The sequence below is a fragment of the Eptatretus burgeri genome, chromosome 17, assembly GCF_056783735.1.
Source record: "Eptatretus burgeri isolate ZD-2024b chromosome 17, Ebu_testis_v1, whole genome shotgun sequence".
NCBI lineage: Eukaryota > Metazoa > Chordata > Myxini > Myxiniformes > Myxinidae > Eptatretus > Eptatretus burgeri.
The window spans coordinates 15,678,024-15,695,004 of NC_140977.1; the positions used below are offsets into that span (position 1 = coordinate 15,678,024).

The 16,981-nt window shown below is 40.6% G+C and overlaps 2 protein-coding genes across 2 annotated transcripts in view; both read left to right on the plus strand.

The window, feature by feature from the left end:
- The window catches only part of LOC147009389 (uncharacterized), a 105,064-nt gene that overhangs the window by 78,232 nt on the left and 9,851 nt on the right, over positions 1-16,981 (plus strand). The window contains exon 11 of the mRNA XM_085861185.1: positions 3,773-3,911. Within this exon, the coding sequence (XP_085717311.1) occupies positions 3,773-3,911 (139 nt within the window). The remainder of the gene's footprint in view (positions 1-3,772; positions 3,912-16,981) is intronic.
- Positions 1-16,981, plus strand: part of LOC147009390 (uncharacterized) — a 234,976-nt gene that overhangs the window by 6,609 nt on the left and 211,386 nt on the right. The gene's annotated exons all lie outside the window — the stretch shown is intronic.

Genomic DNA, 16,981 nt, shown 5'->3' on the forward strand with positions numbered 1-16,981 from the left:
CTTTGAAGCTATGTGTAACGTACCTCCAACGCATATTGACGTATGTAGACTTATTTGATTGACGTCTTCCGGACGACCACAGAACTTACTGAACACGTTTCTAATTTACAGCTACCGTATAATGGCGTATTGGCAGCGTTTAAAAAATAATTAAAAAAACAACAATAACTTCCGATATTTCGTCACGTGTCGTTACGTCACGTCCGATTGCCTCTTCAGTTTGCTCATGTCTTATTCTTAGTTCCTCCTCTGTGTATATTTTCTGTTTGAGGATATTGTCACGTCGACATCGAAACTTAAAAGCAAATGTCCGAATATATTTTAAAATTCGTGATAGAATTAAAAAAACAACAACAACAACAACAACAACAACTTCAGATATTTCGTTACGTGCCTTCACGGAGCCAAGGAGAAAAAAAAATGTGCCTTGATGGAGAAAATAAGTTTCGGGTATGCTAAACATTACCTCGACGTGTTTCGACTTATGAGTAATTTACAAGGAATTTGTGTCGACGTGTGTCAACGATCGCATATTGGGCCTACAACTTATTCCCAGACTGGCGGAACGTGTGAGCCATACGGCGAGTACATCGTAAAATTTTCAGCATGCTTGAAATTTCACGACGTACGAGACGTATCACGAAATATGACAGTACACTTCATCGTTTTTCAGCGTGCTCTTAACGTATACACAACTTACCGATAATGTATTCGACGTGTGCCAGCTTGGTTCGGCAAATTTTTCATAGGTCGGCATACGCTGGCCAAATCGACAAGGTGTGACTGCGATCTTGACACTTCCAATTCTCAGGCGGTTATGATTTAAATCGGCGTGCGGCAGGTTTTTAACAGGCTACGCCACGAGTTCGGCGGCGATACGTGCAGCGCGCTATGCCTAAGTTAAACTATCGTTGGGCATAGGTTGTGAACGCCGACAACAGGCTAAGCATTCGTTGGTATAACTTATCTATAAGACAACGAAACTTTCTGTGCCCATTACTAATATGTTATGCATACGACCAACACGTTATGAATACGACCAAAACTTTTTAAAAAACATCAATTTCAGCGTACGCCAACGTTTAACATACATTTTTATATGTTGCCATTGCTGGCTAAATCGTCAAGGTGTGACAGTGCCTTAACTGGAGAAGTTTTCTTTGAGATGACAGCAACAAGACTGAGCTGTTTCACTTCCTTGCGGAAAAGATGTGTGAAGCACAGACGACAAGCACAGTCATTGTCACAAAAGGAGACTATGCCATTAGCAACACAAGGAAGTCACTGGATGCTGTGTCTCCATGTTGTCATGAAGAAGCTTAAGGTCAATTTGAATGCAGGTCAAATATCACTCGTATATTTGTACACGCCAGGGATGCAACGACGGATGGTAGCAAGTCCATTATCATTAAGGCTAATGACACGGACGTACTAGTCATAGCAATATCTGTACTGCCATCCTTACAGGAACTAGGTCTTGAGAACGTGTGGATTGCCTTTGGCCAAGGAGCCAAGGCGCGATGGATTCCAGTCAATGAGGTAGTTTCTGCAATAGGGCCTGAGAAAGCTAGAGGGATCCCATACTTCCATGCGTTCACTGGATGTGACGTCGTGTCTGCCTTCCGCGGTAAAGGGAAGAAAACTGCATGGCAGACTTGGAACGTCTTTGATGATGTTTCTTAAACATTCACCAATCTCATCCAGCATCCAACATTCATTCGTGATCTTGACTTTTTTGAAGTTTTTTTTTTCTTCAAATTTTTCAAAATTTGGATTTTCAAATGGCCAATCAGGCAGATTTGATTATAATCCCCTGGAGAACAAATGTGTCAAATTTGATGCTTGTATCATCATTTGCACGATTCCACTCAAAAATTGCTGTTATCTGCCCCACTATAATTACCTTTCATCTTTAGCTGCTCCAACGGACTTTTGATTAAAAACCACAACGTTCCGCCGTGGGACAGGTGGGTTAGTCCATTTACTAATGGGGGGTGTTTTGTTCATTGTACAATGAATGGTCATGTGGATTTACTCAACAATATCGTTTTGTATTAACATTAGGTGTGTTGCACCTCAGTGGCCGTAATGCACGCACTTATCGACTGGATTACTCACGCGATCCGGACAGAATCTGACAACATGTCATGTTCCAATACGGACTCGACTTGAGTACTCATTTTTATTGCGCATGCACGAGGACTTCGCATGCTCCTCGAGAGTTGCTTCTAAGAGAGTCACAGAACAAATATACATTGACACTGAAGGATAACATAACTTTTACCATGAGCTTATTATACATATAATCTCAACACATTGGCCGTTTTACACATTTTATTTTCATTCTTGTTACATTTTTATACATTAAATGTAGTTATTATTCCACTTAACCTACTTTATCTACCAACCTCATCCGCTAATCTCAGAATAATCTTGTCTAGTTCAACAATAGGTGAAAAGTTCCCCCACCCCCTTTCATCACGTGACTTTTGTTTTTTTCAGAGTTTCCATGTTCCTTTTGTGCGGTGTTTAAAACCACTCACAAGTTGATGTATGTTGCCAGCGAAGTGAGACTGACCACCACCCTTCCCCCCCCCTTCCACACCACAACGATCTCTCCATAGATTGTGTACCGTGTTCATACACGTGGGGAAAGGGGAGGGGGGGAGAATGGTTCCTCTGGAGCCTGTATAATTGCATGGGTTACATGGCCACAACGATGCTGTACAATTTGAATGCAGGTCAAATATCAGGTGCAGAAATTGAATGTCGGTATACGAATACAATGGAAGAACATATTGGAAGGTCTTTCAGATTTCCACATTGGCAACATGAGCGATGACAAAAATACGTGATATATTTTTCAGACTGCTGTGTGACCCTGACCTTTAACTCGGAGGGGTGTGATGGAAATACATGTTTCTACAGTATCTCGAGAGGGCAATTCCGTTCTGATCGGCCAAGCCCGAGTCGAGTTTTGCTGAAAAATGTTTAAATTTATATAATTGGCTCATGATCTTAATTTGTTCAAAGACAAAATTGTGTCAACCCAGCATACTTTTATTCCTCTTATTTAATGTAAAATTTCATTCTCAAAGTGCCAGCCAGCTCCAATATGGAGCTTGGAAATTGATTCAGCTCAGAAATTTGGAGAGCAGGAAGAAGAAGAAAAGAATACCAAGGAGGTGATACTCAGGGATACCTCACCAGGTGTTGTTGTGCCATCAGATTTTCTTCAAGGTGGGTTCATGATTTATTTCCTGAACCCCATTGATGTTGGGAAACTGTCTGTGTATAAGCAATATGTGCTGCATGGATTACATCACATCATAAATACACTTTCATACACCTCCCCTGTGCTTGTGTGTAAGGCCTTCTCACCATTGAATGTCTTCGTTATAAAATTTCTGAACAGGCTCAGATTTTAGATGGAATCGAAATTTTTGCATGTTTTATATGTGGCCAAATCGAAATTTACATCAACATGGAATACAATAACAGAATTGTCTTAAGAACCTGCAACATGTACAGTTTATTTTTTGGGGGTGTCAAAAGGTGTGTGTTTGTGTGGTGAACGTTTGAGGTGCCTGAACTGATTTTGGCAAAGGTCTCGAGTACAGAGGTAGTTCACATGTAGATACTGTGTGGGATCAAGGTACTCAGGGTGGAGCAAACATCAGGAAGAGTGGTGCGTTTACTGCCTCTTGAAAGGTTCACCCACCCTGTATTGCACACTCAAGTTGGCTAATTGAAGGATTCCTGTTATGTGCAGCTGGAATTGGAACAGCCGACTGTGCTCGAGTGTGAAATGAAGGTTGAGGAGCTGGAAGGATTTCCTGAGATTCTACAGATAAAAATAGAGGATGTGGACTCCTTTGGTCTGGAAGAGGAGCAAAGTGACCAGCTGAATGGTGAGTTGTTTGATCATCTTCACTGCTGATGGAATCTGTTTGTTTAGTGCCAATTTTTTTTGTTTTTTGTACACATGATAGAGGGTTGTGAAAGACCAAGAGCAGAATAGAAAGGGGGATACAATAACAGCAGACTAGAAGTGGAAATGAGATTAAGGGGTCAGGGGTGGGGTAGAAGGACACATCGGGGTGAACAAGCTGCACACAAGTTGAATGAAACAACAGAAGAAGAGGAAGGGTAAAGCGGTGATGAAACAGAAAAGTAATAAATCAACCAACCAACAAATGTAAAGAGATGAGGAAGAGGGAGAAAAAATTACAATGACCTGGAAAAGGAGATTGCTTTGGAATGGGGTCATTTTGGGTGCAAAAAATCATGGTTTGATGGAGGATCTCAGATGGTGGTGAACAGCTGTCTTGAAGACCTGAGGGGGGAATGAGATTGAAGAGAAGGTGGAAGTTTTATCCACAGACAGGAATGAAAGTGTGGATGCGACTAGTGATTCTGGATTTTCGGGAGTTTTACGAGAAGGGGTTTGCTCGTGAATAGTGTGTTCCATGCAGAAACCTCTGGGGGTGGATGGGAGGGAGGAAGCATGGAAAGAGTAGTGTGTGAAAGACCAGTAAGGAGGCAGGAGATGAAAAAGATAACATGAACCTTTCTGTGATGTGAAAGTGATCGGTCCATTGACTGAACTTCATTGCTGGAGATTCCAATAATCTTGAAGGCCTTGGTTTTCTCATTGTCAAGCTGATCAAGATGTGAGGAAGGGGTGCCTACCCAGAGGGGAGAGCAGCACTTCATCATGCTTCTGATGGAGGCCTTGTTGGATAACAGTTCAGGTGGACTCAGGAAGTAGTTTGCACAATGGAGGATGCCCACTCTCGCTTTGAAGGCCAACTGTCTATCGAGGCCAACTCAGAAATATGATTTCTCCAAGAAAGATCACAGCTGATAGTGAGACCCAAAAGTTTCAGTCGCAAAAATTCTTCATGTGGGGGGGGGGGGGGAGGAGAGACCCATTAAGACCCACAGAGACGGAGTGTTGAATAGCAGATGTAGATTTGCCAGAATTGAAGGCCATGTTCCATGACTTTTAGCAGCTTGTGATTCTATCATTGTCTGAAGAGAGGGAAGAGGCTACGACTTGTCTGAATGATGTGTGGTTGAAATGAACTCAATTTCCGCTCAGGTTCAGCATACAAAGGAGAATCTTTAATACCAATCCATAACTTGCGTGCGCACATACAGGAGAAATCTCCATCAATAAAACTTTAAAAAATGCCCGAATCCAATAGTCCGTGGGCTTATGTAACATTTTCAGGATTTGTCATTTTTTTGGGGTAGATTCGTGTTACCCATGTCTAAACACATCTAGAAACTTCACTGGTTTAGAAAAAAAGGGTGCCAGTTTTTTCATTAACATTTAGGGCCTCCATTTTGAATTTCAAAATGGCCACTGCCGAAATTTGTTCGAAATCCAAAATCTTCTTTTAAAAATAATATTGCAAATTCACCATAACTATTTATTCAAATGTCATACAATATTTATTTTATTTTATCTAAACTCATATAAAGGGGGCAAAGATTCATAAGAAGCAAACTAAGAGCACTAGAAATACTCTAAATATTGGAAAAAATTCAAGATGGCCGCCTGATTTCGGGGGTTTTCTATGTAAAATGCCATTACTTTTGAACCAAAAGACAAAAGAAGATGTTTTTGGTGTCTAATCATATGATTTGGCATAGGAGGATTCCAATAATAACAACATATTTATGATTGGAACACTCTTTGCCAATCCTCCAAAACATTTAACAGAAATAATATAGAGCATGTAATTCAATATAAATTTATTTGGGTGGTTATACAATTAGAAGATGGATAAGTTTTTTTCAAAGGTATGAAAATGCTACATGTATGAATCAGGAGTGTCAATGTTACTGATTTAAACATTTATAATTGTCATTGCTTCAATCATCTTTATAGATCTTCGCCAATCCTTGGTGGTGTTATGTTCGTACAGCTGTCGCCTTCCCCACCACATTTGCAAAGTTCGGTACAGACCACACTGTTTCCTCTGCATGAGCACCTTCTTGAACACTTTGATTTCTCACAGTTACACCTGACGAGCTGCAGCACTGAGACTGGAGCTGGTGCAACCTGAGAAAGAACAATCAGAAGCTTTTTGTCTTGGTTTCACCACCCCAAGGTCAACTTGAAAAGTTGGGTTCAATACCATATCCTGGTGCCAGATATAACACTGGACATGGGCACGGCGTATATGTTCAATCCATGCTCCCTGAGTCGGTGGCAGTTTGTCAACTCCTTGTTCATCTGTGAGTTGATTGAACAAAAACCATCTTTGCTTGCCCAAAGTGGACTCCAACTGGAGAGAAAAGAGAGCAAAGAAACTTCACAACCACGAATAACTTCTTTAGATTGCTCATCCCCTTCACCAAAGTCAGCTAGTGCTCTCAGAATGGTGGGGCTTGCCTTCAGGAAAGTTGTAAAGCACCCCTTCTTTCCCTTCCCTTGGATATGTCCTGCCGTATCACAGCCTGTGAGAGCATGCCAGTTGATCAAAGCTGCTGATTTCTCAGGGCCAAGCTTGTCATATATAGGCTGTAGGAAGACTTTCCGTCGTCTTTCGCTTGTGCCCATGATTAGTGCAGAATGGTTGCCAAGTAGTGGTGTTCTTTGTAGAGCCAAAAGTAGCACATCAGTGTCTTGTGAATATATGTGGACATTCATTCCATTGCTCGCAACTTCTACCGCATGATAAATTATAAGAGTGTCCGCCTCTTCCTGTGTGCTGACACCGGTCATTGTTTCAACTTCATAATTCGTCATGGCCTCTTTCCATCATGTTGCAGTCATAACCTTGATGGTACTATAGTGGATGAGCTGATGGGAAAGGTAGAGAGTTAGTGAATCCTTTGTGCTGCTGCTGGCGAGAAACATCTTTTTGTCTTTGATGCCTGTTGAGTCTTGAACAATGTAGGATTTAGTTCCCTTCAGCTTGCCTTTCTGCCGCTCTCTAGTCTGCTCCTACAGTGATTCATTTTTGGTGTAATTATCAAATATAACTTGCACTTGACAATATCCATGAGCCTTTGAGTCAATGAGTGTGACAAAGGATGTTGCAAGTTCTTTGCAAGTCTTGAAATTTTTGACTGCCATTAATTCTTGTACCACTCCCATTCCATCAACTACAAGACATGTCTTCAGATCCCTCTTCAAACTCGGCAGGTTGTGCAGAAGCTTGAGCTGTGTCATTGGCTACCAGATCTTCCAGAAACTTTATCACTGTGCTCTTGTCTGTAGTGGGATGAATAGATCCATCTGGTGCCATGAGAATTTTGTTGGTGTAGGCAAACTCATGCATGCCAATCACTTGTTCCAGAGTGACACTTTCTCAAGATGACCGGGCATTAACCAACAGTCTGGCAAAGAGTGATGTGGTTGCCTTCAAGGTCAACACCTCAGATTCTATGTTCAATTTAATGTCTTTTGCAGCAGACACCCATGTTTTCTGCTTCACTTTGGTCATCTTGTCTCACAAATTGACACGCCCAATGATGCGGTCTTCCACAAACTTTTTGTAAGCTTCCATGCCAGTCTCCTCTGTTGCTAGGATACTTCTTTGTTGAACTTCATCAGGAATGATCTCCTTTGACATGAGTTTGAACATGCAGCCTTAAGAGTCGAAGTTCTCACTTTGGAATAAGTTGCACGGTGCCAACACTGCCTTCAGCTGAGCAATGGAGCGTTCTTGGCAAGCAATTTTTGACTGAATGAGTTGATGATGCTGTGGTGGTGCAGTTGTGCTTGTAGTAGCTACAAGTTGTTCTGCCTCATCAGCAAGTCGTGCCAGCTCCAGAGCAGTAAGACAAAACTTCAAGAGCATTGTTGCAGATGTTGTTATTCCAGAGATCCCACCTTGGCCTTTTGTTGATTTGTTAAGGTGTTCCATCGCCTGATCAACACCAATTCATGTGAATGGAATACGGTTGCTGGTATTTACTGCAAACTCACCATTGGTGAAGCTTTGCCATAGTTCTGGATGAGAAGTTTTTTTTATGGCAACCATGCGTGCAATGAACTCTGGAATGTTTTGAGCATAATCTAGCCTGGAATAGGCAAATATGATGAGCTTCAATCACTCTGTGTTAATGATTGCCATTTAAAATCTGTGATAGTCACACTACTGTACAGATCTGCTTCTTGCCATGCGTCATCGAGACCACTGCCTTCAATTGTCCGTCCTAAGCACCTAGTTGCACAGATCACTGTGTGGAATGCTCCTGGGCTAAACACCCACTTGTTCTTGAAATCTGGATGTATATACTCGAGTTTCACAACTTTCTTGTATAAGTCCATGTCCAAAGTCACAACGAGAGTACTGTTTGCTCCAGACACAACTGTGTTCAATTTAATCAGCTGATTCAAGGCAGTAACTAATGTGGGCCATTCAGTAGCAGCAGCATTGATGATAGGCAGACTGAACGTCTTGTCGATTACTGGTAAGGCATCCTGATCATTTGGGGTGTGTAAGAGTGAGTTATAAGCTGACCACAAATGTACTTGTTGCTTTTCAGTTCTTTGATTGGCTACCAATCCCTCCTGTTCTATGGTAGTTTCTGCTGATTCATCAGGCTATGATGTACTTGAATCAGACAAATCTGGAGCTTCAGAGTTAACACCAGGCAAGTTGATGTTTGTTGACAAGTTTCTTCTGTTACAATAGCGAGCTGTCATCCAAGCAAGGTCATTGACTTGTGAAGCATCAAACAGCTCATCATATACACCCATCTTGTAGCTGGGATACTGTGGACTTGCCTGTGGTTTTGGACTGCCTTCGATAGTACAAGGCAGTAACTGGATAACAGTCTGTGGGACATTCCTTAGAGTTTCTGATACAGGCTGTTGGCTACTGAGGTGAAGTTGGTTAAGTATCGTTTCACCATCACCTGATGACTGATACACTCCAATGGCCATGCCATGGAAACTGTGTTTCCCATCTGGTGTGTCAACTTTCTTGTCAATGTTATCCATTGATGCTCGTATGATCTTGTTTTTCAGAAGACCTGGTGGAACATAAACACCATACTCTCTCATGTTTTTATATACAGAAATAGCAATGCTGTTACATATATTCTGTACTCTGTCATATGTAACCCCTACACCGGCATTGTTCAGCAGTGTAATTGCCTTTTGACTGCGGAAACTGTGATATATGTACAAGGACAGTCCTACTGAGTAAGGGCTCTCAAACATGCACCGGAAATCAGCTGTATTTGATTTTGGTGTCAGAGACATTTGCCTCTTTGTTTTGCATGTTTGCACTATGGAATGTGAAACAGTGCGACATATGTTGCTGAGCTCTTTGGCACGTGTGTCTGTTGTTGCAGCTTGAGTTCCTTGTAATGTCCACCTCATCATAGCAACTAGTTCTGCAGGTACACACTGTTCTTCACAGTTTGTCAATGAGCCATTAAAGGTCCATGGGTTAGATTTGCGGGCTTGCAAGATAAATTACCTGATAAGTTTTGAGCAATGAAAGATGGTCTTCATGTCTCGTCTGAAAGCTAAAACATCACGTTCCTCCACAACAGTATCTTTTGCTGACCGAACAGTTTCCTTAGAATGAATGACTGCAGGTTTTCTTCCTTTTGCTTCAGTAATTGTGAAGTTTGATATTTGTTGTTCTATTTTGGTGAGTAGCACTGCACGTGTAATTTGTGGGTTTGGAATGCCATGATTGTGCATAATTTGGTTGTATCCTGTTGCTACTTCACTCAAAGTAAGGATGCTTCCTTGATCTATAGATTCCTGCAATTCACCACTGAACTCGATATCTGCAAAAATAAATTCCACTGTATTGTCTGCCTGATGTTCTCTGTTGCTTATTCTTTCTTTGGCTTGTATGTACTTGCACCAGTTAATGGTATGGCAATTTTTGTGATATTTAATGTCCCTTGAAAGAAAGTCGCCATCAGTTATGATGCTTGCCAGGTTTACTTTCCATTGTTCATTCCCGCTAACATCAATTATGTTTTGGATTGACACTCCAATATCGACACTTCGACAAGTAATAAGGTGTTCTGTCTTACCACCACAAATCTCCTTTTGACAGAAGAACAGTGTTCCTTTTGGAATGGAGGGTAACGAGATCTTGTTAGTGTGCTGGTAGATGCAGGAGTTGCTTGCTTTGGGGTGTTAGATGTTTGTGATGCGGAGGGCGACCACCGACTTTGCTGTATGACAATACACTTGATTCTTGAGATAAAACTGCTTTGTCATATCTAGCTTTGTCTCTCTCAATGTATTGCTTGTGTGTTGCTTTACCTTGACATGATTTGTGCCACACTACATGTTGATTGTTCAGTTCTTTTCCAGATATGCCACTCAGTTGTTGATGCAAACGAACATACTCAGGGTTTTGATATTAAGCCCTCTTACTTATACAGTCCAACAATGATTGGTATGATTCCAGTTCTGGTAGTCAAAGATGCTCCAGTTGATGAACACCTTTAATGTCAGTGAACTTGTCTCCTTGACACAACAAGCAGATTCGAAAGTCAATGGAAGGTTCAGTTGCACGCTTCTTACATGATGGTTCTCCACAGGATGCCATGGTTAATCTGGAATCATAACCATTTATAAGTGAAATTAACAAGTTGCCATAAATTTCAATGCGTTAAGTATTTTATAGGATGGGATGTCCACTGTGCATTTTTGGTCTTCTGAAATAAAGCAGTTTTTTTTTTTTTTTTTTTTTTTTTTTTTTTGGTTCACCGTGGATATGCATCATATTGCAAGCAGAAAATATTCGTCAGATGCCAGTAATGAGTGTCACATTCATACCAATATTTCTTGACATTAACATCAAACCTGTTGATATCCATGCAAACTGCGTTCAGATGAACAGTTGTCTCAACTAAAATGCATTTGGTACCCAAACTCTATTTGCACACACTTTGAACTTTATGTTCAAAATGATGTTAAATACCGAAAAAGCATACATATAGGGTAAAAACGGCAGGCATTTTGAAATTCAAAATGGAGGCCCGAAAAGCTAATAGAAAAACTGGCACCCTTTTTTCTGAATCAGTGAAGTTTATAGATGTGTTAAAACACGGTTGCCAAGAATCTACCCAAAATTTTGGTTTTTTTATTCTTGATATTCTTAAGTCTTCCTGGAACTTATGTAACATTTCCGGTTGTTACGTTTTAATCAAAAATGACAAGTCAATATCAACTGAGGCAGATGTATGTTTTACAGAACACGAATGTAACAGAATACAAGGATAATTATGTTTACAATTGAATCATCTCAACTGACGTTGAATAACTATTTTTGTGAGTGAGTGACAATGTCTTGATTCATGCACACCAATAACAAATGCTTAAAGAGAAAATCAACTTTGACAAATGCCAGGGTGGAGGGTGGAGTCATCAGCAAACGGATAATGAGGATTTTTCCAGTCAAAAAGAATGTTGGTTAAGAATAGGACTGGACCCAATACACTGGATTGGGGTGCTTCAGCCTTGACAGGGAGAAGATATAAAAGGATTCCGTCAGAAGTCAGAAGCACGTGTTTGCTCCAAGAGTGGAGGAAGTCAGTAAGCTCTGTGTGGAGGTAGCCTTGGATGCCATAGGAAGAGAGTTTGAAGAGTAAGGTGGTGTGCTAGGCTGGATAAAAATCTTGAGATTTATCCTGAGAGACGGCCATGATCTTTTGTGTGAAATTGATGACCTCCATCCTGAGTTGGGAGAGCAGAACTAGCGTGCTCAGGTGAGTGACCCGGTCTGAATCTGAACTTTCAAACGATTTGCTGTCTTTTTTGCCATAATTGTTTCCTACAGGGCAAGAAAATTCCACTTGTTCGGCCAACTGCACGTGTTGCTCTCTATTTTACGGTATGGGTCTTTTCCTCCATTGAAAGATGATTTCTCTCTTGTGCACCCACTGAAACGGCCACGTGGTGGAATTAGTAAAACCATAGCATGATGGTGGATTATTCAAGCATGCACATTCGCCACCTCTCATCAGAGGCAGGAAGTCTTGGGAGATAATTCGTCTCCAGCACTCTCATGCTGTTATTTGGGAGTCCAAGACCATTACAATTCACATGTATTCAAAGGCCAATTAACATCTCTCACCTGTCATTGGAGGAAATAACCAATTGGCTGACATCTTATCAGTCATTCCCAGCTGTAACTCTGATGACATAATTAGTCAACACTTTGCCCTTCTCGTCAAGGAAAGCTGAATAAAGCATCAAGATAAGTCCTTTGCTGTTTCCAGCTCTAACTGAGTTCTTCAACAGCTGCAGCCATTTTGAGGGAGCAGAAGTATGAAAACCCCAATGCTACAACCTCACCTCAGCTGCTCGACTGGTTTCATTACTTATTGGCGAAGGGTCAGCAATAGCGTAGATGAAACGCTGTTCTGTGGAGGACCTCTGGAACTTCAATGTTTGTTTCATGTGCAACTCTTGGCTTTTAGTTTGCCGCATTGTTGAAAGTCGGGGTTTGTTGCTGATGCAGGTTAGATTAGTTTTTTTTTTTTTTTTTTTTAAGTTTATTGTTCTGGGATAAACTTGCCTACTCTTTGTGAAGAAACACCAATGGATCATAAATGTCCATCAACTAATGCAAGCCAGGGTTCGAAACTTGTGTTGGCTCCCAGTGCCAATGTCCACCAAAAACTCTGGCGGGCCACTAAAAACTCAGGCCGAGGTGGCCCGTGTGGTCACTTGTGTCAAAATCTTCAAGATATGCAATGCATACTTACAAGAGGTGTGGTGTATTTCCCACTCCTTGGCCGTGTGCTGACTTGCTCCAACAATACAGAATAGAACTTTGATGTATAAGCAAGGCCACAAGTTTGCCGTTTGCATGCATCACATTGTTGACCGCATGCTAGATCTACCTTGAGTATGCATGTGGTGCAATTGTGCAATGTCCAGATGTACAGCGATTATAGGCAGTGATCGCATTTTTTTTTCAAATTGGATTCTCCAATGAGTATCTGCAGAAATAGCTTTGTTTGAACAGAAAACACTAGCTGAGAAAACCACCTCTTCTTCCTCTTCATTCATTTGTTCTCCTTAGATCTATTTTTGGTAAATCTTATAAATTATGATGTTATAATTTATTAACTTAATTTTGTACACTTAAATTTTGGAATCCTAGTATATCAGTTTGCTTCATTATCATGGACAGCATAACTTACCTGCACGAGTTGAGAAAACCTTCCATCAAAAGCCTCTGTTGTGTTAGGAGTACACTTTTGAGCTGTTTTATCATTTTTGAAGTACAAATTTAGTTTTGTGTTTTTTTGTAATTTCCATCGTGCATGAGCACCTGTGTACCAGTTATGTGAACCCATGTATATAGTGCCATAAATTGGTTTATTGTGTACCACGACTTCTTAGCTGTCTAATTTTAGGAGAAACTGCAATGACCCATTTGATCACATGGTGCTGAGACTCCATCTCAGAGAAGACGTGGACTGTTGCACCCTGGTGCACCAACTTCAAGAAGTGTAATGTACAAATGCACCAGCAAATTGAAAATCACCAGCACGCAATGGCAAAGAAGAAAACTGGAGAGGCAGAGCCTGGAAGATCGACAGCAGGAAAAATAGACAACGAAAATGAATAAACGAACAAACAGTGAATAAACTGAAGCAGGTTTCCATCATGTGGCGTTATTTACAAAATGTATTGAATCCGAAAAAGAAATGAGCAGAAAAAAGGGAGCAGATCAAACAGGAATACGAACTTGAGAAATGGATGAGGAAGTGTCGACCGGAATGGGAGAGAGCGTTTCTGTGGCTTGGTTATGAGGAAAATTTGGACGTGATGTTCTCCAAGGTGTGCAGGGAGAATGTCAGAGTTTTGGAGGCAGGAAGGAAGCAAAATGTGTTTCACCCCGGGTGCAACAACTTCAAGAAGTGTAATGTACAAATGCACCAGCAAATTGAAAATCACCAGCACGCAATGGCAAAGAAGAAAACTGGAGAGGCAGAGCCTGGAACATCGACAGCAGGAAAAATGACAACGAAAATGAATGAACGAACAAACAGTGCATAAACTGAAGTATCGATTCCAAAACGCTCATGCGATAGCTCAAGAAACTGCTGTCCAAATTATTTTGCTCTGAGTTAGTGGGTAGATTATTAAATAGCAGATGGTAGTGCTTTGTGATTACGAGTTATGAGGTTGCTGGTGTGAAAAGCACTGAAATTTGATCGATATGTCGTGAGAAATAGTAATTTAAACATTCATACTGATTTTTATGAACTCGTTCATCATCAAATAATATGCGGGCCACCAAAATATCTCTTTAGGTGGCCCAGCGGACCAAAAAAAAAATGTAGCATCACCACTGCTAGCAGATGGGACCCAGTTAATAGTCATCCAAGGGACAGCAAAGGATGCACGGATGAATTCACTCCATGTGAAAAACCAGGTTGGCAGTTGAAAGTGTGTCGAGATTTGAACTGAGACTCGGTAGCCCAAAGACGTGTGTGCATACCTCTTGGGTATCTTGCTGGTTCAGTCCATCAATACAATTTCTCAACAACACATGACTTTTCCAAACCCACTCCTGAGCTTTTCTACATTTGCTGTCTATTTTGATCCTTTCCACTCCCCTTATCAAATGGTCACATGTCGAAGCTTTGGTTTATTCATTCCATTCTCTGCATTTGTCAATCTGTTAATGTGCCACTTTCTCATTACTTGCAAAATTGAAGATTTTTCAAGTATATTGGTTCGTCGATTTTGTTATTCTGTTTGTCTGTCTATTTGTCTGTCTGTCTGTTTGTCTGTCTGTTTGTCACCTGCAGATCACAATTTTAAACCAATCCTCACGAAACTTCACCACATGGTAGAGTTTGTTATAAGGAAGAAGCCTATTGTTTTTGAGGTCAAAAGGTCAACATCAACATAGGCCAAAGGTCAACAACTTCGGTGAGATTTTTCAATTCCTCAATTTTCATCCGATTGACTTGAAATTCGAAGAGGAGTTGCATATTTGGTCATTGAATTCAACCACCAATTATTATTGAGGTCAAATTTGTTTTATGGATTTTGCAAGTATCGTGCTGTGCACGACGTCTTCTTCTTTAGTTTTCCATGACTTTTAAGACAAAAAAAACAAGTCACATGTTTGATCACAATTGTGGTTAAATTGCCAATCAATGCAGGTTTGGGAGAAAATGTTCTCTATTTTGGTTTCTCTACATTTTTCTTGCCTCTATTTTGTTGGCTGTGATTTTGGATGGTGGTGAAATTCCCACTGAAATTGTGGTCGGGGAAGAAGCATCTCGTCACATCGAGGCAGTTTCTTCCGAACGTCATGCTTTGTTTGACACAATGCTGTTCCCGTGGGGAAATGTTTTATTTTCTCTCTTCAAGGAAGAACTCAAGTTAATTTTAATGCAATATTACCTCGCCAAACGAGAGGGCATTGCATTTGTGTCTGTATGCTTGTTTTTGTTTGTTCGCACAAAACTTTCGTGTTTTTCTCCACAACCACTTGGCGGATTGAGACAATTTTGACCATATGTGCGACTACTCGTGTAGAATGTTTTCATGTTAATTATGACGTCATGGGTCACATGGTGTGGCAGCTTATTGGAAAAATGGAAAAACTTTATCTCTGAAACTGCACCAAGTCAAAAAAATTGAGACGGCACTGAGCAAGTACTCATGGGGGAGAGGTACTACTGAGCAATTAATAACACCTCTCTCTGTCTCTCTGTCTCTCTGTCTCTCTGTCTCTCTGTCTCTCTGTCTCTCTGTCTCTCTGTCTCTCTCTCTCTCTCTCTCTCTCTCTCTCTCTCTCTCTCTCTCTCTCTCTCTCTCTCTCTCTCTCTCTCTCTCTCTCTCTCGGGAATGAGTCTGTCAGAGGTGCCTTCGTTATGACGTCATAATTGCATATGGAGAACGCTACATCCAATCGGTATGAAAATTTTTGAGGGTCATCTCAGGATAAAATGGTCCACACAAACTTTTTGATGACATCATCGGTCATGTGATTTGGCAGCCATATTGTTAAAAAATATATTTTTAAAACCTTCAAAAATCTTTGAAAAAGCTGAACAGGTTGAGGTGAAGCTTTATACAAATGACCACCTATCCATGAGGAACAAAAGGTTCACATATGATGTCATAGGTCACATGGTTTGGCAGTCATATTGGATTTACCCCAAAACATAAAATTCTTCTTCTCCGAAATGGCTGAACAGATCGAGGGAAACCTCACACAAATGTTCCCAAGGCATGCATGTACAAGTTTGTTCAGGAATAATTGATGTCACATGGTTTGACAGCCACACTGGATTTAAGAAAAATATCAAATAATCTTTTCTCTGGAACCACTTAATAAATCGACATGAAACTTCAGAATGATGATCTATTCGTGATGGGGATTATATGTTTTAAATTTCAACTTGATCGGACACCTGTTCTGGCAGCCAGAATTATTTTATTTTTTGATATGGGTTTTAAGTATATTTATTTATTTATTTATTCTTTTTTTTTATATGGCTCACTTGGCTGTGCCTGGATTGGTTTGAGGGTCGAGGAGCAGCAGCTGAAATGTGAATCCTATCCAGGTTTCTCCTGATGACTTCATCATTGCTTTTTGCTTGTTTGGGTTCCTTCTGATTACTCCAATGCAGGACTGTACCGATTTGGTCTTCTATTTGATTTAAATTGAATTTATTTTAATCCAATTCTGAATTCAATTGAATAATAACAAAAAAACATGGGTCAGGGTCAGGTGTCTGATCAAAGCAGGGTTGCATCAAAGCAGGATGTCTTGGTACCCTTTTATCACTGCCAGCAGTTATAAATTGGAATTTGTTCTAATGTCTCATTAATTACGTAACACACCAGTACATAAACACCACACAAAACAAGTTCTGGTGAGCAGTGTCTGCAATCTCTGATTGCTATTTTTCTTGTTTAGCTATTTTAATAGTATGGAATGTGACACAAGATTGCTGATGAATGTGACACAAGACTGCCTGCATTTAACAAATGTTA